Below are 23,335 nucleotides of genomic sequence, written 5' to 3'. Positions count from 1 at the left end.
AGGGGATGATGGAGCGAATGAAGCTGTCAGCGGCGGAGAAGAAGGGCATTCAAATTGGTGCGATGGAATCAGTCAGGGTGCGATATGCTGATCCACATGCGATCGACAAAGTGTTGGCGAAGAAGCTCGTGAATGCAGACGGCCTAGCTCAAGCCCAAGGGAGGACCTGGTGCTCCGTGCCCCATCAAGGGTGTGACCTGCAAGGATTTGGGTGAAAGCACTACTGGAAAACTGAGCATTGGTCCAAGCCCTCAGTACCGGTTGGTTTTTGATCTGGTACTAATGCTCAGTACCGGGTCTAATAGCTAGTTCCCCAGGAGCCCTCCGTGACCCCCTTTAGTACCGGTTGGGAGCTCCAACCAGTACTAAAGGCCACCCATTAGTACCGACTATCGGTCTGACCGGAACTGAAATCTTTCTCAAATCCAGTTAAGCACGCTTGACGTCCGCGCTCCCTCTCCCTCCCTCCACCACTTCTCCCTTTTTCTTCCCTAGTCCCACTTCTCTCCTCCCTGTCTCTCCTTATCCCGCTAGCCCTCTCACTCCCTCCGCTGCCGACCCCCTCCCTCCCCTCCCTTCCCTCTCCTCCCCCTCCGCTCGCCCCTCACCTCGTGCCTGAGGCGAGGAGCGGCGGCGGCGGCCATCAGGGCATGGAGCGGCGGTGGCTAGCGGGCTCGACGCGACAGGATGTAGCAGCGCGGATGGAGCGGTGGTGGCGGGATCCGGCGGTGGTGGGATCCGGCGAAGCTAGAGCATGGACGACCTGAGTGCAGACTTCAATATGTACATGTATAAAAATCTATGTCTAACCTATACAATGACAAAACGATAACGGTAAAAATGCTTACTAAAATGATGTACCTGACCAAATATTGTAGCAAAAAGTGTTAGGATGGGGATGATTAGTGCACCGATATAATAAATTAAGGGATCGATTTGCACCAATTAAAACACGAGGGACACAGCAAAATACTTAAGAAATGAAAAATACATATTTCCAATATTATTACACCAATTCCCCAATTACATGATTTTGTATATTACTCCAATTCCCCAAGTCTCAAATATCGATGGATCATTTCTTAGTTGCCCATTTTTTGCAATTTGCAAAAGCAAAACCTCTAAATGCAGACCCTAACATTGCAATTTAAATGAATGAATCAGAATTGGTGACCAAAGATATTGAAATACTACCTTATTACTTCAAACAAATTGATTTGCACCCAAAACATTCGTAAGGAAATTAGTTGCATACCATTGAAATTTGGAGCAAAACTTGATTCTGGAAGGATGCTGTAGCGGAGAGAAATAGAAAAGGAAGCTTACGAGAAGCTCACCGATCTGGCGAGGAGGCGTGTTGCAGCAACCGGTGATGAGCGAATGATGCCTCCCCATCTTTCGCCGCTTGCGATTTGGAACCTGGACGATGAAGTTATTGTGTTTTGAGCAATTGCAATTTCGCGGGTGTTGTTTAGCTTTCTCGCGCAACACTGGTATAAAAATGAGCATTAGTCCCGGTTGGAAAAACTCATATATCTTGGTTTTCCCAACCGGGACTAAAGGTCCCCATCTTTAGTCCCGGATCTTTCACCCGGGACTAAAGACCTCCTTTAGTCCTGGTTGGTAACAACAATCGGGACTAAAGGTGTCTCCACGGATTACAAAATTTAGACCCAGGACTAAAGACTTTTTAGTCCCGGATCAAAAACAACCGAGATTCTTGTTGAGGATGGAATGTCGTTTTTCTACTAGTGCAACTCTTGCTCATCATGCGTGTGACACACTTGGCTTGTTAGCAGACGACCACTGGCCCATCCGTGTGGGCTTTTTCTGATACAATACTTTGAACTGTCCGTTTGTTTATTGCTGATGTCCTGCTTGCAAAGAAAGTATGCAAGCGTAGCAAGCGTGGGCTGCTGGGCCAGATGGTGGTGCACGCATCGGAGTTCAGGGAGTGCACAAGTGGTGGACATTAAGTGATAATCTTTGGAATTTTATTTTTTTTCCCTGATGCATGTGCACTCAGCAACCCTAACGTGGCTTCACCCCTGGGCGGCGGCGACGAGATCCGAGGACGGCGGTAGCAACGAGATCCGATGTGGCCCTGCCCCTCTCCCGGCTGCATCATGCCGGCTACATCATGCTGGCTGCGCCTAGCCACCCCTTCCTCGCGACCTGCTGGCCACTTGTTCTTCCCGACCAACTGCCGCTCCTCCTCATCGGACCTCTGAGGCGCACCTCAGAGATCCAGCGAGTAGGAGCGGCGGCCGACCGGGAGGAAGGGTGGCTGGTGGATCGCGGGGAGGGGCAGCCAGCGTCGATGAGGTGCAGTGGCAGGGCAGCAAGGCGAGGCCGACAGGATTTCTTTTTTTTTTTACTACACCTTTAGTACCAATTATTTGACCTGATACTAAAGGCCCCCCTTTAGTATCGAAGTAGTAATACCGGTTGCACAACCGATACTAAAGGGGGGTTAGAAGCTGGTATTGAAGGCGCTTTCCCCAGCAGTGGAATCACTTTCTTTTCACCTTCCTCCAACCAGCGGGAAAGAGGCGTGCCCTCGAGGAAAGCCCGTGGATGTTTGGGAAGGACCTCCTGATCATGGTAGACTATGATGAGGCCAAGATGATTGAGGAGATGGAATTTTCTTTTATCCTTATCTGGGTGAGGGTCACAAAGTTGCCGTTTGGGATGATGAACAAGGCAACGGGAGAAGCAATCGGAGAGGAGATAGGACAGTACATGGCCATGGACATGGACGAGGATGGAACGGCAGTGGGTAGATTCCTGAGGATCAAGGTGAGACTAGATGTGAGGAAGCCTCTAATGAGGTGAGTCGCAATTTTTGTGGGAGAGCCTGAGAAGCTAGTATGGTGTCCTGTGGAGTATGAGTTCCTACCTGATTTCTGCTACACGTGTGGGCTGATCGGCCACACGGACAAGTTATGCTCTACGACTCTGGAGAAGGGGGCAGTTTAGCAGTACAATAAGAAGCTACGATGTTTCCCGGAGCAAAACAAAATGGGGGATAGTGGGAGTGAAAGATCCGGGGGAGGCAGTCAGCTTTCGAAGTGGCATTTTGAAGGGAGCGGAAGTTGAAATGGTGCAGGTGGATTTGGACCAAATACTCCTCGGGCAAGTCCAGGAGCGATGCTCCGACTTGGAGGAAGGAGGTAGAGGGGCATGGTGAGAAGAAGTCTACTGAGGGGAGAAAGGAGGAGCAGTAGGTTACCAGCCCACTGAAATTAAGAGATAAACAACATGGGGGGGAGAAGGCAAGAAGAGGGCTATTTAAAGGGGAGATGATGGCAGTAGATGGGGAGAAGAATGCTGAACAAACAAAAAAGGAGGTAGGGGTGGCAACGGAGATTGTGGCAAAGGTTGTGGAGGGGGGAGTTAATGCAGCAGGAGAGGATGAGTCCTTGACGGAGCTGCAAACTCATTAAGCTAACCCTTGGGTATGTTAAGCTTGGTATTCTAAGGATTCGGTCAGAAACCTTAAGTTATTTTGCTATGTTGAGTTGCAACGTTGATATCATTTGTTTGAGTAGCACCCCAAGTCTTACATTCTTCACACAAGAACCCGGGTGGAATTGGGACCACAGGTCTTACCTTCAAGTTCGAGGAATCCTGAAGCTACGGGTGCTTTTATCAATATATCTGAACCAGCAGATGATAGAGCTCTATGGATACTTCATTAAGGTAATGATAATAACATGCCCTAAACTAAAGTCCATACATCTTGTTGTCTTTTTTATGTCCTGGTTTACATAGCAACTTATGGCACAGTGGCAGCCACTAAATCACACAACTGGTGTACAAACCAACCACTTATATATATGTTAACTTAGAGCTACACCAGCATAACAATAAAAGATTATGTGGGAGGGGTTGATAGTTTAATGTAGCCAATGAGCAAATAGCAAACATACTCTGATTAAGAATTGCTATTTAACACTGGATATTTTTTGTAGGCTGATATGGTTGACTATCCCTTGTGTTCGAGTGTTAGTACCCTTGATCTAGTTGTTGACTTCTCGTATCTAAAAGAACTTCAGCTGATTCCTTCCTTATTGAGATGCTTTCCCAAGCTTAAAACTCTGCAAATCTCAGTAAGATTTCTTGTCCAATAGATCATATTTCTGAATTTCTTGTATCGCAGCTAACATAATGATTTTACTTTTATCTTCAGCGGGTTTATTTTAATGAGGACAATACAGTTTACACTATTAATTGGCATGGAATGCTTTCGACCATCCCTTGCATCAAAACAAATTTTAGTATCTTTCAGTTTCTCAATGGTCGTGATGATATTATTGAGGAAAACTTGGCTGAAACTATTTTAGGATGTGCAACAGTTCCGAAGGAATTTCAAGTTAAGCTCCACCCACGGTATAGCTTCTTCTTCTTTTTGCATACAGTAGAGTAGTTTTCCTTTTTGGGGTGGGGTGTGTGTCTTGATGGGGGAGGCTGCAGCGGCACCATTAGAATCCTTGTTTACTAAGTTTTGGGAGGATGCTCTTGGAAGACAGTGGCAGCATATATATAGCTTTATGAGTTGTGAATAAGGATGATAAAGTCGATTGGCGGAGAGGATGGAATATACTTCATTTTAGTACGAGAATGCATAGTTTTGCCCTAATACATCTCTCTACCTGTTTGTTATTCTTTGAAAGATTAGGTTTGTTAGATGAATGGTTTTTTCAGCAGATAGGATCTAATTGATTGATATGAGTAACTAAATCATGTATACTTTTATTATTGTTTCTTATATGTGGAGTCTTATTATTTTGTGCAATGGATCGAAATGTTTCATTTTTGTTGCGTCAATCCCATCATTTCAGATATGTCTGATTTTTATAGTCCTTTGATCATGTTAGTAACTTTATTACTGCAGGAGACGATTATGCTAGTATGACCATTTTAAATTTTATTTTATGCAGTAGAACTGTGTACATAAGGTTTTTTTTGTATTGTTTTGTAAAATATTGACCAGAAACCTACTGAAAATATAATGGAGGCAAAGCTCAGGTGTTGGACGGGCAAGTAACTCCATATTGGAGTGATATTAGTCCTAATGTGATGTAGCTTAAGCAACGCTCATTTCATATGCTACTCCCTCCGGTCACAAATACTTGAACTTCGACTAAAATACAGTCAAATACTTAAAATTTGACCACTAATAGTTTTCAAAATATCTAGTTTGGAAAAATAAAGATCGTATGCACATGTTTGTCTTAAAAATCAACAGCATCAAGTATTTTGACCAGAGCCAGAGGTAGTATCTTTCTATAGGTTACCTGTGCGGTTAATAAAGAAAACAAATGGTGGTGGGAAGATCAAGGCTTTTAGAAAAATATCTAGTCATTGGCGTTCAGTGTGTGTACTTCAGGGTCAGGGCAGATTAAGGGTGATTGACGTGAGTATCATGAGTTCAAGTCTCGAGGAAAGTGTTTTCTAGAAGCTTGACGATTAGGAAGAACTAATGAAAAATATCTCTTGACTCTTTTTTTTGTAAAAAAAATCTCCTGAAACCATGACAAAGTAGCACACAACATATCCTATAGAGCTTGCCAGTTTTCCAATTGCACGAAATTTCCATGTTGAAAGCCCCGAACAGTCGGTCCTTTTTCTATGCAGAAATATGCTCATAGGAAGCATTGGATTGTTGTTCTCTTTGATGCACAGAACCTATCAAGTTTCCTTAACTTGATTGAATTAGTATGGTTCAGCAAACAACACTGAATTTGTCTATCTGAACAAGATAGCAATTTAGTGCATATGTGTTCTGCAATCAAATGGCAGTCCAGTGGTAAAGAACTAAATATCACAAAGTCAATGACTCTTATCTAGGATGTTATTGCTTCAAATTGAATTACGGTACATCTATTTTTTGCAAACAAATATTTGCCACGTCATCGTATTGGGCCCATTAGGATCCGTTGCTTTTTCCCACCATTGTGACCAGGAGCCCCCTCGCGTCGCGATCTCCAGCGGCGCTGCTGTGACCAGGAGCCCCCTCGCGTAGCGATCTGCAGCGAATGTGGACACCGCGGCGTGGGAGTCGCTGACACGGGAGAGGATGGTGATGAGGAGCTCGTCGGGGAGGGTGCAGAGCCAGTCGGCGTGGTCGTCGGAGCAGGACCCGTCGGAGAGGCGGCGCCGACCGGGAAAAAAACCGCGCGCGTAGGGGGCGGGGCGGGATTGGGGAAGACCGGGGCGTCGCGAATATTTGCAGGACAAGAGCTGTTTTTTCCGCATCACTAATCTTTTAGGGAGTTTTAGGTGGACTGTTGGAGTTCTTTTTTTCTTTTTTTTCTAAAAAGGATATTGAGGGTAAGATTAGTAGTCTTTTGGGGTTGCTCTCGTGTAGGTGGACTTCGAAACCGAAAAGAAAATCAGGCCTCCGGGTCGGTTACGCATACGCGATCCAACTCGGTCGGAGTTAATTGGGCCTCTATAACGAACGAGTGGGCTGAGATAATTGGGCCGCCTCTCGGCACACCCGACGCGCACTTGGTTAGCTCCAGTCTAGACGTCGTTCATTTGGGATTCAACGGCCAGGATGACCCCGACTGCGGACGGTAAATGAAATACCGTCCACCCCCGGCCGGGAAGCGAGAGGGTTTTACCTGTGTGCCATTATGAAAGTTGGGTCTAACCTCCATACCCCTAAAAAGTTCGTCGACACCTGTATGCCCAAGTGCATCTTGGTTTGTCCCTCCATGCCATTACGTCCCTATTCCGTTCGGTTTTGGCCGTTTGAGAGCTCTTACAAGCGGGCCCCGGGCATCGAAAATGTCTAGTGTAGCCTTAGTCTCTAAGGGAGGCATATGCGCGGAGGCCGTGTTGACCAATTTTGACCGGCATCTCTCACTCTCCTCCCACTCTATCCGTTGCCGAACCCTAGCAGCGGCGGCGAAATCGTAGCGGCGGCGGTGGAACCTTAGTCAGTGGCGGCGTTGACGGGTGGGGCGGGGAGAGAAGAAGGCGTTCTGGAGAAGAAGACGAAGCCCCCGTGCATGGATTAGTGGATTGACACGGCTTCTCATGGCGGGGAACAACGGCGTCGGGGATCGACCGGATTGGCTTCCAGACGGGTAAGTCAAATGCTTCCCCCCTTGGCTTGCGGAGTACTCTCGCTTGCGTGGTCTTAGGTCCCTTAGCCCTGCGCCTGTGCACCATCACCATGCTTGTAGTGTTGATTCCCTGCTCCTTGTTCATCTGTAGGATGGACCCCAACAGTAGCTACAACTTAGAAATCCGGATTGTTGCTCACAATTGTCGGACTCGGTGGTACGAGCTGAGCAAAGTTGTTGATGCTGACCGAACTAACTTCAGATCCCTGGTTGCTGAAGTTGTTGACAAGAATCCTCATGGCTATGGAGACTTAGTTAAAGGTTTTTATTACTGCATGGACACTAAGGTCAACATCCAAGTCTGTACTGACCAAGATTTGCTTGAAATGTTTGAAAAACATAAGGTTTCGAAATGCTGCTTCCTCACTTTTGCATATCATAAGCCAAGTGTTGATCCTCCTATCATTCCAGTTTGGGAGTTTGGTAGCAGTGACAAATCTGTTGATCCCCCAGTGACCCCTTCTATTGCATCCCCAATCCTAGGTGAAGCAAGCAACAGTACACACACACAATATGATGAACCTAAAATCTTAGCTAACCCAAACCCAATCTATGAGCATGTGGGCGTTGATGATGAAGGGCTATATCTTGACCTTGGTCCCAACTACCCTCCACCTCTCCCAAATCCTAAAGCTGGCAATAAAGGAAGGGAAGCTGAGATTTCTGAGGATGAAATCTGCTCTGAGTCAGATGAGAGTTCTGATGATGAGTCTGATGAAGAGATGGTTACAGATAGAGGCCCTGAACCTATACCTGATGTCAATTACGACAAGAAGAACCCACCTATGGATGTAGGCACTTTGTATTCAAACATGAAAGCATTTAAGATTGCTTTAGCTTCTCATTCTGCTAAGCATGAGTACCATTACTTAGTTGAGAAGAGTGATCCAGGGAGGTATAGGGTGCACTGCAAATTCAAGGAGGAGCTTGATTGCCAATGGAGGATTCATGCTTCAACTCTGAAGGATGGTGTGACAGTTAAGGTACATGAGTTGCATTACTTTTTGCAAATTTCAGTTGTTTTGCAATGAATCATCAGTTGTTAATGGTACATTGGTGTTGACTGTTTTGCAGGTGAAAAGGAACCCACATCCTCATGATTGTCAGAGTGCTAAGAGGGTTGGTGTGTGTGTAGGGATCACACAAGAGTGGGTCTGCAGTAAAGTGGTAGACTGGCTGAAGGAAGATGGCAACATTCGGATATAAGAATTGATTAGAAGATTGAAGAATGAGTACAAAGTTAATGTGCCATACAGAAGAGTGTACAAAGGTAAAAATCTTGCCATGGATCAGATTTATGGGCCTTGGGATAAAAGTTTTGACAATTTATTTAGGTTTAAGGCCCAGATAGAGGAATCTAGTCCTGGATCATTTGTTATCATTGATCATCACACAATCAACAATAAGATCAGGTTTAATAGGCTATTCTTTGCATTGAAAGCATGTGTAGATGGATTTCTTAGAGGTTGTAGACCATATCTTGCAGTAGATAGCACTTTTTTGAATGGAAGGTTCAGAGGACAGTTGTGTGTAGCTTGTGCAGTAGATGGACATAACTGGATGTACCCAGTAGCTGTTGGTGTAATTGATTCAGAGACTAATGAGAATTGGGTGTGGTTCATGGAGAGGTTAAAAGAAGTAATTGGATCCCCAGATGGACTAACCTTCTGTACAGACTGTGGCCAGGCAGTGATGAATGGGGTCTCTGAAGTTTTCCCTGAAGCTGAACATAGGGAGTGCATGTACCACTTAGTACAAAATTTCAAGAAAAGATTCAGTGGCAAGGTTTTTGATGACCACTTATGGGCTGCCTCATATTCATGGAGTCCATATTTGTTCAACAAGCATTATACAGCTATGGCTCAAGCCAAACCTGAGGCAATGGTGTATCTACATGAAAACCACAAGAAGCTTTGGACAAGGAGCCAGTACAGGACAGGATCAAAGGTGGACTATGTCACCAACAATCTAGCTGAATCATTCAACAATTGGATAAAGCCTGAAAAGGGGAAGAATATTGATGATTTACTGGACACTATAAGACAGAAGCTCTTGATTAAATGGAATCATAGGAAGAGAGTTGCCATGAAATTCACAGGGAAGATTCTGCCTCACATTGAGAGGAAACTGAGGGAAGACAGTTACAATCTTGACATTGAAGTCATCACTGATTCCCCTGATGGTGTGGCAGAGATTTGTGCTAAGGGTGGCAGTGTATATAGATTTGTGGTCAATTTACCTGAGAGAACCTGCACCTGTAGGGTTTGGCAAGGGTCAGGAATCCCTTGCAAACATGCTATTGCCTACATCACTTCAATCCCTGGTGCTAAATTAGAAGACTATGTGCATGATTACTATTTTGTCAACAAATTCAAAATTGCATATGAAGGTTCCATCCCTTGCATTCCTGACAAGAGTATGTGGCCCAACAGCACCCATGACTTCTTCATGCACACACCATTACTTAGGGCAACAGCTGGAGGAAGAAGAAAGAATAGGATGAAATCAGCACTTGAAGGTGGCAGCAGCAGCCAGAAGGGAAGTTCAAGGTCCCATGAGTGCCCAATATGCCATGAAAAAGGGCACCATTGGTATACTTGCAAGAATGGCAATCCTGAAGACATAGCTGCAATGGAGGCTCAAAGGTACAATAACTTAACTGAAATCAGTGTACATTCACATTGTTTTGCAACTTATATTGATTTGTCCTATGCAGGGGTCTCCCAAAGAAAAGACTGAAAAAAGTAGCAAGATGTAACACAGAGACAAGCATTGTGGTTGCTACTCCATCAGTGATGCAATTCCCAATAATTGAGGCTGTAGACATAGCAGCAGCCAAGAAAAGGAGTAGGAAGCCACCTTCTTCTTCTGGTGCCAAGAAAAGAAGTAGGAAGGCACCTTCCTCTTCTTCAGCTACAACTACAAGTACATCAACCAGGTGAGCTTATGAAACATTCTCTTGTTATTTTCATGCACCATTTGTTATCATCTAACCTGTCATATTTGTCACAAGGTCTGGAACTGGTTCCAATGACCCAATACCATTGCAGACTGTTTTCCTGGCTCCTTATCATGAGACCTCAGTTGGCACAGTACAAACAGACCCAGTGGACACTCTCCTTATCAAGGCTCCTTATCATGAGACCTCAGTTGGCACAGTACAGACAGATCCAGTGGACACTCTACTTATCAAGGCTGCTACACCAAGGAAGAAGATAGCAGTTAAGAAGAAGCTGACACCAAAGAGGCTTCAAGTTGCAGCAGCCAGCCAAGCTACCCCATCCAGCCCTTCTTCTAATACAAGGAGCAAGAAGAAACTGCACCTGCAGTGAAAGGTACCCCATCCAGCCCTTCTTTGTTTATTTTGCTCTGTGATGCCATGTCCAGCACTTTGGATGTGATGAAAACTGGATGTTTTGGTGGATGGAACTGATACTATTACTCAGTGATGAAATGTCATGTGTTTTTTGAACCTTGGCTGTAATGTGATTAAACCTGGATGTCATGTACTATCTTTTGTGTCATTAATGTTGAAGACATGATGAAATGTGATAAAACCTTAGCTGATTCATTCATTCATTCATGCATCCATCCATACATCCTGTCAATTCATACAAACACAAGCTGCTGCATAACCCTACTTCTTCATAATAGCATACAGAGCAAGAAAAATGCATACATATACCATCTTTTCTAGCCACCTAAGCTGTTGCATAACCCTATTGTCTCCCCTATTTCCACTACTGCATTGCCTACCACTCCAGCACCATTGGAAACATGCTGGTACATGGACAGTGGATCAGGTGGTGCCACTGCCTGCAGGGGAACTGCCTGTAGGGGATCTGACGCTGTAGGTGACTGCATGCCACTGTCCATCATTTCATCCTCCCACTGGTAGTATTGACAACCACCAAACTGCAAGCCAAAAAAACTGAAGCATTAGCACTTGGAAAATATACAAAAGAGGGCAACCAAGAATGAGCAGAGAACACAAACTGCAAAATAGGGGCACTTGTGAAATGCACGGTTTGGGTTCTTTGTTGTCGTGGAGATGAATCTGTTGGCAAGCACATGACAGTTCGGGCAAAGGACCCGCTTGACCCTCCCCCCATAGCTGCTGGAAGCTTCAGACATGGGGTGCGCCAGGAGTGGATGAGAGTGAGAATGAAGGAGAGAGCAGAGGAGAGGATGAGATCCAACAGATATGGCTCAAGATGTATATATAGAGTAGCACAGAGGGTTTGGCGCCAACACCACTGCCTTTTGGCGCCAACACCACTGCCTCCTTTGGCGCCAAAACAGCAGACCTCTGAGTGGCACCGAGGCAAACAACTAAGTTCAACAGACCTCCTTTGCCTAAGGGCATTTGAGTCCATTCTCAGCGCAGTTAACGACCGATAGCAGAAAATAGGGACGGAATGGCATGGAGGGACAAACCAAGATGCACTTGGGCATACAGGTGTCGACGAACTTTTTAGGGGTACGGAGGTTAGACCCAACTTTCGTAATGGCATACAGGTAAAACCCTCGGGAAGCGAAGCCCCGGCGCCAAGCCACGGCCGCCGCGCATTTCCCCCTCCGGCACGCCGCCCCCGTCCCCGGCGAGATGCCTGGGAGCTGGCTAAGGATGCGAGTTCACCTCGCCGCACGGAAGGCTACTTCTCATTGGCGTGCCAACGCGGCTCCTCTTTGATTGGCCCTGCCGCGCGGCGATGGCGATGGCTTTCTGGCGGTTGAGGCCGCGCGCACCCTCTGACGCCACCGTCACGCGCTGCCGACGGCCCATTGGCGTCCTTTCCTCGTTCAGAGGGCGGTCGTCCGAGGGCGCTTGCGGTTTGGTGTGCTGGGGGCGAGGAGAGCATGAGAACGCGGCGCCGGCGCGCACCCGCGCCAACGGCCGGCACCGCCGCACGACCGGCCACCGGCGGTTTTGCTGACGCAAGGAAGAAGCTTCTACCATTTCCAACGCTACCTGTTTCGCGCCGATTCTTCAGCGCGATTCTCCACCCCCTCATGGTTGCAGTCTGAGCTGAGCTGCCGAGTTCACACAGAGGAGCTCTCAAGTCTGAAGCGCGCACACCAATTCCAAACTGAAAAAGCATGGCAAGTGAACCAACAGGCTATTGCATCTCTGCTTGGGCACATATCTACCATTGCATCTTCAGTGAGTTTCCAAATAAAGAATCAACCATGTTGCTATGTACTTCAACCCAAATACTTGCGCATAATCTTCAGCCGGAAAGAATTGTTGCTCTAGTAGATGTACAGTAAGTTGCTTGGCAATATAAAAAAACATGACTGTTGCAGCAGAATGTTTTTCACTCGTCATCAAGGCCCGGTATGTACAGTAAGTTGACGTCGAATACGACAGGGCTGCTAGGAGGCACTCTTGGTCTTCCTGGAGCTGAAGTAAGACCCTTAGGGAACGCTAGCTGTTGACAATCAAGAAAACAAAACCATCACTGCTCTGTTCAGATCTCTTAACTAAGGATTTTTGACATATTGTTGCATTGCCTGTCTTTGTTTTCGAATGTCGTAAGGTTATGTTTTGTAGTACTTACTGGCCCAGGTATATACAAACGGCGTAGTCCTCCAACCTTCATTGACAAAATCCCTTCATCAAGCCCCTGTATCACCTATTGTTGCCAAAAAAAAGATGGAATTAACAAACAAAAATCCATCTCAAACCTGCTACATGGAAGTTCAAAAATGTTATTTCAAGTTTTCTGTTTCTTTGGCAAAGTAGCTTAGTCTATCGATGCATTGAAGATAGAGATAAGGCTTCTGAACACCGTTGTATCATTGTATCAGTCACTCCAATTGTGATATTTTTCAGAACATAAACATCAAATCAATTTAGCAATGCATCACTAACTCCATTTTGTGATATGTTTCAGAGCATGGACACCAACCAAACATGATGAAATACCTGTCCTGATCCAACACGGAATATGTAGGGCTGACCTTTCTCCAATGAACTGCACAAAGCAGCAAGCAAAATAAGAACTAGAATGCTAAAAGAACAAATTCTAAGTTTGCAAGTCCTTATTTGTGAATGGGAGATCAGGTATAATCCAGCCAGATAAAAACCAGCTCTCTGGCTGAATGTCACACATCAAATGCCCAATCTCACCTGTCGAATATCTGCCCATTTGGTACCATGGCAACATAATTTGCAGCAACCTACATGGCAACAAGTGAAATCGTCTGTGACTACATGGCTAGTAAAAACAGCAACAAATATGTGAGAACATCGTGATCGCTTGAGCAACCTGGAAACCAATGGGTGGACTTGGCCCTTCACCCACTTTGATGTCCTTGTACTGCAGACCGGATTCTGTGGTAACCATAGGCACCTGGATGACATTAGGCAATTCAAATTTAGCATTCTTTCCGTATTTTCTTTGAAACAAGATGTCTTGTTCCCATATTGATAGGGTGATCGTATCATAAAGCTTCTGTTATGCGTTGTTCATGGAAGGTATCCCTGAATATTTTGGAGCCCCAAACTTTGCAAAATGTAAGGAATGGATACCATTGCTGCATAATCACTTCACTCGATTCACAGTACCCTCATGTTGTTCAATCCTTCTACCAATTCATCAACTGAAAAATTCAGTAGTATTATCCAAGAACGACAGACACAGAAACTGAACCTACATTTTCGAGCTCGCTTTCGCAGGCGGCGTCGCAGAGCTTGGGCTTCTCCTCCGGTGGCAACCCGGCGGCGACGGCATCGAACGCGGCCAGCCCCAAGGCAGACGCTCCCAGGGCCACCCCTAGCATCCCCCTCCTGGTACTGCTGCCACCACTGGTCGTCAAATCGTCAGCTGCCCCGCATTTCGCCGCGCTTCCGCCGCCGGTGGCCTTGCAGCAGCACGGCGCCCTGCTCCTGGACGCGCCGCCGCCGTGAAGCCACGCCCTCGACGACGAGGCTTGTCTCGGCCCTGCGGACAAGCGACACGTTGAGCTGAGACGGCGAGGAAAAGGGAAGCTGTACGTGCGGGGGGAACAAGGGTGGCGACGGAAGGACCTGAGGGGAGGAGGAGCGGCGAAGCGGAGGCCGAGGAGGACGTTGCTGCGGCCGCCATGGACGGGAAGAGAGGAGCGAGCAGAGGTCAGAGGACGGCGGGGACGAGGTGGAGAGGGGAAGACCGGAAGAGCCAAGAGTGTTCTCGGTATGGATAGAGAGTTGGCGGTCTCCACCAATCGCTGGCCACCAGAACCTGAGTTGGTCCACGTCAGCGCCCGTGTGATGCATGGCCCACTTGAGGAAAGTTCATTTTTTTTAAAAAAAACATGAACTTGGAAAAATACATGTGCGAGCACACAAAATTAGGCGCAAGATTGCAACAGCAACGACAGAGGGAGAGGAAAATTCCTCGGTTGCAACCACAAGCAAGCAGTGAGGTCATGGATGAAGTTGCTGAAACAGCAGTGCTCACTGCTCACTACCAAGAGGCAGGCAGAGTCTCATGCATGAAACAAGTCACAGAATGTAAAAAGGCAGAGTAATTCTAGCAAACCCAAAGCACAAACTGGTATCCCGTTACAAGGAGCAGGTATTCTGGTTTCAATCTTCCCTCCAGCCCCACATAAAATGGTCAGCAAAGGGGTAACTAAATGGGATCCCGTTACAAGGAGCAGGTCATGTTACATTGTTGTTACCGGCTCAACGCTGGATCAAAGCATGCTTAGGGCAATTAGTGGATCCAGGTTACCAATAAATGGGCATGATCCAAAAGTGCATGGCAGCTATGTAGATCCGTCGACGGCCCAAATTTTCTCGCAGGTCTACTTAAAGCTCAAACCTGTAAGAAAACAAAAATGTGCAACCATTTTAGATTAAAATGTTATCTGCGAAGATGATAAACTGACTAGCGACTAGTAGCATGATCAGTCGGCAATATAATAGTTCCACAAAGCAGTAGTTGCTCATTTATGAAGTGTGTACCTCTGAAGAAAGCTCAAGAGTTAGCTTCTCTAGAACTGGTGAGTTCTCAAGAATACAAACTAGAGCACGGAAGTCATCAGGCACACACCAGTAGTCATCGAGGAACAAGGTCTTTAACTTACTGAACATCGGGCACCACCTCAAATCCCTCTTCAAAATAAACTGGACAGAGCACAAGAGAAAAAACGATGAAATGAGCATGATTAGAGTTTAATTGAGCAAATAATGGAACGGCATAATATAATTGAGGTAGAGATGAAATTGTAGGCATACCGTTTGGGGTTCGCAACTCAATGCCAAATGCTTAGCTTCGGATAAACCTTTTAGTAGCACACAACGCTTACCGCGAGTGCCATCACTGATACTATAAGAATTGTCACAGAACTCACAATTACATGTGCGCAGGTCACAAGAGTCCCAAAATGCCTCCACTGCAACAAATGCTTTCACTAATGATGGCATGCTCTCAAGCAAGGGGATCTTACCCCAATTCCTATCTAGAAGTAGTGAAACCAGATTTGGGGCACAAATACGAAAGCGAGAATCATATTAGTCGAAACAACAACAGTTCTTAAACTCTAGGTGCTCCAATGACGGACAGTTTGAGAAGTTAAGGAACCTGCGGCCAACCACTACGTTATCAAGCTCTAGCCTCGTCAGGTGCCAGGAGCTGACAGGCCTGTTGTCCAGAACAAGGGTGTACGCATTGAGCCTGAGGACCTGAACTTGGCATCTGACAGCATGCCGGAACCAGGTATTCATAAGGCCAAGCAAACGACCATCGCTGTATAAGCTACCTGACGCACTCGGACCCAAAGAAGTGAACATGAGCTCGCACGTGTGGAGAGGCGAGCTTTGATGGTGTCGCAGAAGACTGTCCAGAAAGTCGCAGAGCTTTACCACGGACCCCAAGAACTTGCCCTCGTCGGCAACGAGCAGGCTCATGGCCGACTTCCAGAGGTTGCGCCAGCGGCGGGCGAGCACGCACGTCCGCACGGACTCCTGCGCCTCCAGGAAGCCGAGAATGTGCTGCAGAACTTCGTCCGGGAGGGCGTCAATGCCGCCGCCACCAGCCGCCGAAGGCGCCCCTCTGCGGGACAAACAACAGTCAGGGCCGTTAGATGACCACCACAATGAAGTGCGATCGATCCACCGGTTTACTGGAGCAGATTGGCAAAAATGGTAGGCGAGTCGGCAAGGGATTGAAAAGATTAGGGACGAACCGGGGGTTTGCACGGGGCCGGCGCCGGCGCCGGCGAGCAGTGATAGAGTGCGGCGACCGGCCAGCGCCCCTGAGGACGAGACAGCCGGCGAGCGGCGCGAAGGAAGAGACGGACGGCGAGCGGAGAAGGGTCGGACGTGGGCATCGGGCGGACCGATGGACGGCGCGAGCCGCTCCCCGCCGCCGCCGCTCCGTCGGGCGTGCTTTGTGCGCCGCTCCATACTGGCGAGAAAGGCGCCACGTTCGGCCAGCAGCCCAGCAGCACTTCTTGTGATAGTGCTTGCGTGGGCCATGGGCTCATCAACTTTTGGGCCTTTACTGCACTTGTCCTTCTCAAAAGAAAAGAAAAGAATCCCCTGAAAAAGAAAAAAAAGGAAAAGAAAAGAAGCCACCACCGGGCGATCACACTGTGCTCTCTCCTCACACACACAGGAAAGCGACTAATGCATTTTAGTTTGTTTGTAATAAACGTCATCTGGGAATGCAGCTTTGAACCATCGTTATGCAAGTTCATACTGGTGCCTCTCTTGCCCAAATAATTCCGATGCAGTCATCCTTTTACGAGGATGTATCAGACAAAAAAAATTATTTTATTTCTCAAACAAGCAGTGTGATGGTGAGAGCTTGGCCTACTAGGGGGGACTAACTTTTGACGAAACCAGTGCTACCCTATTTTCAAGTTTCTTGTGCTCATTTTTTGGTGACACAACAATGCAACTGAAAACAGAAGAGATCGCTTGTATGGTCCTTTAATTTGAAATGTAAAAAGTACTCTCTCTATATAAAAAAATGAAGTATTTCAGTTTTGTCCTAAGTTAAACCATCTTCAGTTTGACTAAATTCGGATCTATTACGAATATATATATATATATATTATATATATTAGAATGATTACCAAAACTAGAATGATACGTCGCCTTTCTCTGGATAGTAAAAATGCTCAGGGATAGAAACAACCTAGATAATGTCTCCGAATACAAAATCAACCTAGATATTTCTTTCTCCCGTATGGGTAATGCATGTCAAGTGATGACACAACCGTATCTTAAGTTATCCAAGTGTTAGGCATTGAAAACTAGAACACTCTTTGATTATTCTCTTCTCTCGTGCATGCGTGTAGGAAAAACTTAATTTTGATAATGTCCAAGTGATGACACATGAGTATATGGAATGAACACCACTCATATTTTTCAAAGTAAGCCCACCTACTTGACTTCCATCCACATATAACAAACCTGCTAGCTAGTCAATGCTTTGTTCTCCAAGTTTCAAACTTCCAATCCTCGTGCCGTGAGCGTGGAACTTACTCCGATACCACGTAATAAACCAACGAAGAAAGGTGCTCCTCTTCAAGTGGAGACCTCTTGAGATCTAAGCTATGGAATCAAAGCAATTTAACCCAAAAATTAAGCTAATATAAATGCTAATTCTTCCTACGACACCTACCTAGTCGTCATTCTAATATAGCCAACACGCCAAACAAAGTCATAAACCAATAACCAAACACGACCGTCGTTTTCAATTTTCATGCACCCCGGTGCTATATAAAGAGCACCAAAGCAACTGTTAGGGAACACGCCTCTCAAATTTTCAGCGCCTCTCAAATTCCGGCGCTTAGCCGTGTGAGTAGTCTGTTCCTACGATGAGCTGGTCGACGCGACGGCGATTGCTTCTTCTCGCGTCCCTCGTCGTCCTCCTTGTCGGCGGCGCGCGCTCTGCCGGTGGCGCGAGGGCGGCGCCCGAGGCGCGGCTCGACGGCGGCGAGGTGGTCCAACGACGGGGCTCGGGGTGCCACGCGACGGCGGTGGTGGAGAGGATCATCACCACCAAGGAGGCGGCGGAGATGCTGATGGCCCGGCTGCCGGCCGGACCAAGCCCCAGGGGACCCGGCCACTAGATGATCCATGGAGATTGGAGTATATATTTTTTTTCTAACTATAGTTTCCGTCGCTGCTTTCAATTATTGTTTCTCTTATCAAAGGAGACACTGATTCTTTGAACATGCGTGTATTGTACCCATCTGTGTGCGGTAGTAAAGTAAACCACCCCATCTCCTGCCGCATCAAGCTGATGAGTGATGACTGACGGATGATTACTGACGAACCAACTGTTTGATGTGGTGATCTCTTGAATCCGTGTCTCCATGCAGCATGTTGTTTGCTTGAGCTTTTCTTTCTGAATTCTGAGATTTAACGTGACTGCAGTTGAACGGCTCTGTCTGCGTGCAACTTCATTTCAGCTGAAGATAGTCTCTGTTTCATCGCTCGATCGTTGCTCGAGCTTAAGCTGACCCCATTTTAGAAGGGCATTAAGAACAAGTGGGCAGTCGTTGACTGAAAAACACGGTGACATTGTCAATGCAATTCTAGTGTTGCGAAATGCTCCATCCGATTCAGAATGCACGTCAGTTTGGGATTCTCAGCGCTCAACCTCTTTTAATCACCAACCTATAAAAAGAGTTACGCATATTGACGATGTATGGTACATGTTACCAGATTTTGCTTCCTTTCATAATACATAATCATTTCTCCTAGCAATGCCATATTTTCATAGAATTTGTCTGTCATAGTCTCGACTTTGTGGATTATGCCCATGCTTAAAGCGAAGTATGAAAAAGAAAAGCTCAGACTAGATGAAAAAGAATTACTCCCTCCGTTTTCAAATATATGACGCCGTTGACTTTTTTTCATTTGTTTAACTATTCATTTTTTCGACAAATATTTTTGCAAATAGATAAACCTACGAGTTAAATTTAAAGTACATTTGACAATAGGTATAATGATACACATTTTACTTTAGTTAACTAACTCATTCAATATATATAGTGGTCAAAGTTGGAGTAAAAAGTCAACAGCGTCATATATTTAAGAATGAAGTACTAGTCATAATAAGCTCTAGGATTTCAGCTACAACTGATGAAATGTGTGCTAAAAAGAGTACTTTGCACGTGTGTGCCATAAACCCATAGTTGCTGATCTACTGGGTACGTGATGATTGCTTGTTTTCACACCACCAATTGTGTTTCGAACCCAATTTCAACTATGTTTCGAATATGATTTGTATGAAAAGTTTAAAGAAAACTGTCAGGAAAAAATGGGCCCAATTTCAATTATGTTTCGAATTTGATTTGTGTCAAGAGTTTGAAGAAAGCTGTCAGAAAAAAATGGGAATAAAAAAATGCCCCCACGCAGGATCGAACTACGGACCTTCAGTTTACAAGACTGACGCTCTACCACTGAGCTATAGGGGCACTTGGCATTGAAATTATAGAATAATGTTAAGATCTGATGCTCCGAAGCTGATGAAAATCTATGCTCCTACTACCGGCTACCGAGTATTCCTTAGATGCTATGAGGAAGGGGATTGGTATATGGATTTTTGAAGACGTCTGAATGTAATTGAGGGGAAACATAGCAGCGATTGCTGCAGATGATCCAGCAGGTTCAGTTGCATTCAGATAGTTCTGTTGATCGACACATCCTAAGATTTCACTGCTAAATCTCTTCACAGGTTTATCGAGGGGGGGGGGGGGGTATCAGTGATGAAAATAGCTTTTGGAAAACAAAACTTCCTTTGAACAATTAAGATTTTCCTCTGGCATGTCTCAGACAATAAGCTACAAACTGCTACTGCACTCAAATGGAGAGGATGCAAAGGGAGTTCACTCTGCTGCCTTTTGTGGTACCCCTGAAGATGTTGATAATATTTTTTTCAGATGTTCTATTGCCAAATTCACTTGGTGTTATTTCAGGGATGCTTTTGGTTGTCAGACACTCAGACTTTAAGGGGATTGCATGGGCAAAATTAAACTGCAAGTATCTGTCTATTTGCAGGGAATGCTTGGGCAAATGGGCATTGTGGGCTACTCGCAACAAGATGGGAATTGAGATGGTCCATCCTAACAATGCGATGGAAGTTATCTACTCTGCCATCACTTTTGTGCATAAATGGCCGTTGGATTAGGCGCTTGGGAAATGATAAAACTATAACAAAGGAGTGGCATTAGGCGCTTAAGCAAGAGCTCTCTACACTTTCGGCACTACTCTTTTTAGCATAGTATTTTCTCCATTCTAAGATATGAAATATTGCAATTGCAAACTAAGACTCAAATACTTAATGACAGTCCTGCTCAATGAAATGAAATATTCATTACTTTGCAATGTAAAAGGTAGCAATCATGCCATCATGGAGCAATTTAAAAAAGAAATGGCATACCTGCTGGCTGCTGCAGTGGCGGAGGCGCGGAGCAATTTCAGGCTTTCAGCAGGGGGGCGGCGTGGGGGCGTGGGGGTGTGGGCGCGCCGCGCGCAGCGCGCGGCCGGCGGGGCGGCGGGGTGAGCCGGCGAGCCGCCAAGGGGCTGAGGCGGTCAGGCGGGCACCTGGGCGCCAGGTGGCAGGAAACTTTTCCCGAACCTGATGGAGGAAGGTGGCAGCACGCCACGGCCTCCCGCCTGCAGCAGGCGCAGGAGGAAGCCGAGGTCCCGGTCTCCGTGATATGTGATCCAAATGATGGAGCGGTCACCGAATGGCAGGTGCTGCAGGAGTCCGGCGAAAACCCATTCAGGTAAAACTCCACGGTCTCTGTATTCATCCAGGCGGTGGCCTTGCTCACGCAGGAAATTGATCGAGAGGGGGTTGGAGCTGCCTGAGTGGCTGAGTTCACATCCAACTGGAAGTTGATCTCCAGTGCCATCACCGTCGGCGACTTGCCCCCGCCTGATGGATCTGCCTCCTCAAAGGCAAGCACGAGCCGAAGCGGTGGTCGGCGGCGCCCATGTGGCGCTGGACGCTAGCTTCGTCGGCATACGCGGCGAAGCTGGTGTTGGCGATCGCGGGAAGGGGCCTTCCGTCCGCGCTCAAGGGGTGGACGCTTCCGGTGTTGGAGCAGCCGCGCACGCCGAGGGAGTGGGCGTCCGCGGCGCCGCCGACCGCTCCGATGGGGCGGGCGTCCGTGGCGCCACCGACCGCTCTGATTGGGCAGAACTCCGCGGCGAGGAGGGCGTAGGGGTGGCCCTGCGCGGGCTGGAGGTGGACTAGTGGTCCGGCGCGCAGGCGGGGAGGGGGGGGGGGGTATACGGGCGGCTGCCGCCGGCGCGCGAGGCGTCCATGGCGGCGCCTGTTGAGAGGTCGAGGTGGTGGTGGGGTTTTCGTCTCGGTCTTGCAAGAAAATGCGGAGGAGGAGAGGGGAATAGCGGCTGCTCTGCTACTATTCCCCGTCGGCGATGCGAGGGAGGGAGGGGCAAGCAGCGCGGGGCGGCGTAACAAACTTCCGCCAGCTCTCAGATGGCTGTTGGCTGGCGGGGCAACGCGCCGGTGAGGGAGGGAGGGAGGGGGAAGCAGCGCGGCGGCGCCCTCTGCCCTGCTCGGATTTGAAACCGTAGCATTACGCCTTCGCTGCGGAGAAGCGGGTTTCGACGACCCAGGCCTGGGCTGCAAATCATGGTGAAGCGCATAACAAACTCAACGCTATCAGGAGGATTTGAAAGCTCATTAAAAATACAGGTACTCGGGCTATAACAATTTTGAAATGTAAAGATTTGTATGAACATCTCCTAGTTTGCAAGGATTTTCTTCTTCACTTTTCTCATTTCCCCGTTAAGTATCAAGTGATTAATACGAGCGATCAAACAAACACAACCTCATCCTAGTTCGACCCATGTGTACGCTAGTACGCGCTCCATTTCAAAATTTAGATCGTTTTGATTTTTCTAGATACATAAATTTTACTATGTATATGGACATAACCCTATATTTAAGTGCATATAGCAAAATCTATATATTTAGGAAAAATGAAAACGGCCTACATTTTGGAACAGAGTGAGTAATGACTAAATGGAGGTAATATAAGGCACCCAAGAATTCGTTAAATTAATTGAAAGGGAGTACAAGTTATTTTTATGAGAGGTATTTTCTTTAGGTTTGTTTGTCGTAGCTATGGTCATCTCGCAGTTGTTTGTAGTTGGGCTTTTAAGCTGCTGTTTTGTTTGGCCCACTTTTCAAACCAAGCAATTGTTTGGTTTTGGGACCGGTTTGCCATAACTTTGCCAACTCCTTTTCTTCTCGTAATACACTCCCTGTCATTTTACCTCTTATTAATGTATTCTAAAATTCCTTAGGTGACTTGTTTTTTTTTCTAAAATTCTTTAGGTGACTTAATTTTTGGAACGGAGGGAGTATGATGGTTTTGACTAGTTTAGCATGCACAATGTCAGTTTCTCAGGTTAGTAGATGCGATTATTGGTTATCTTTTAGGATTGCCTTGAGTCGATCAATCAAAACTTTATTTACATACTATATGACTTTTACGTGCTATATGACTTTTTCCGGCTCCTCGTCTCGTCCTGGTTGTGGGCCCGCACCTCCACCTCAGTCACCCCGCCGCCGCGGCCCGCATGCCCATGATGCGGCGGCGGCATGTTCTTCCTTTCCTCGATCTTGCTGATGATCCTCGATCGGGCTGCTGTATGGGATCCAGAATTTCATGATATATAGTGTGGATTTCTCCATGCATGTTCCGAGACGGACATGTGGTGATCGTACTCGAGTCGAACTCGTCGGGATCAAAATTTGCGTCTACAAAAGCACACCAGCGGGGTCCGGACGATCGATCTCCAAGAACGGGCGGTGTCTCCATCGGTCGATTACGAGATTATTGACATACGTCAGTGTCATGGGCTCCACCGCCGACGACAACGGCAGCACTCTCTCGCCGGCGGCGGCGGCGCGTCAGAGGAAGAAGGCTTCTTCCGGCGCCGGCCAGCAGGTCATCATCGAGTGCGAGGGCGTGGCGTTCACGGTGACGGAGGGCAACGAGGTGGCGGAGGTGGCGAGGGGCGGCGGCGCGCGCGTGCTTGGCAGCGAGAGCTTCCTCGACGCAGCCACCGGCACGCGGCGCCACTTCGTGGACGTGCAGGGGAAGGCCGAGGCCATGCTCTTCCTGGTGTCCGTGGACGAGGACCAGCGCCGCATCGTCGACGTCCGGAGGTTCTCCTAAGCTAGCTAGCTAGGGTTCTCACGAGC

At 47.1% G+C, this 23,335-nt stretch overlaps 1 protein-coding gene, 1 non-coding gene and 1 pseudogene across 2 annotated transcripts; all 3 read right to left on the bottom strand.

Annotated features, from left to right (window-relative positions):
• Window positions 1–12,267: 12,267 nt before the first annotated feature.
• On the bottom strand, window positions 12,268–14,331 carry LOC101753309 (peptidyl-prolyl cis-trans isomerase FKBP16-3, chloroplastic). Its single transcript, XM_004974008.3, has 7 exons — window positions 14,173–14,331; window positions 13,800–14,086; window positions 13,412–13,495; window positions 13,273–13,322; window positions 13,069–13,117; window positions 12,701–12,775; window positions 12,268–12,571 (listed from the first exon to the last, which is right to left on the bottom strand). The coding sequence occupies exons 1-7, from the start codon at window positions 14,228–14,230 to the stop codon at window positions 12,458–12,460; spliced, it is 717 nt and encodes a 238-aa protein (XP_004974065.1). The 5' UTR covers window positions 14,231–14,331; the 3' UTR covers window positions 12,268–12,457.
• Window positions 14,332–14,638: 307 nt separating this feature from the next.
• On the bottom strand, window positions 14,639–21,008 carry LOC101773305 (annotated as a pseudogene).
• On the bottom strand, window positions 19,494–19,565 carry TRNAT-UGU. Its single transcript has one exon. It is a non-coding gene; the product is annotated as a tRNA-Thr (tRNA).
• Window positions 21,009–23,335: the final 2,327 nt, after the last annotated feature.

The sequence above is a fragment of the Setaria italica genome, chromosome VI, assembly GCF_000263155.2.
Source record: "Setaria italica strain Yugu1 chromosome VI, Setaria_italica_v2.0, whole genome shotgun sequence".
Lineage (NCBI taxonomy): Eukaryota > Viridiplantae > Streptophyta > Magnoliopsida > Poales > Poaceae > Setaria > Setaria italica.
The sequence above is the reverse complement of the archived record's forward strand: the minus strand, read 5'-3'. Positions and strand labels throughout refer to the sequence as shown.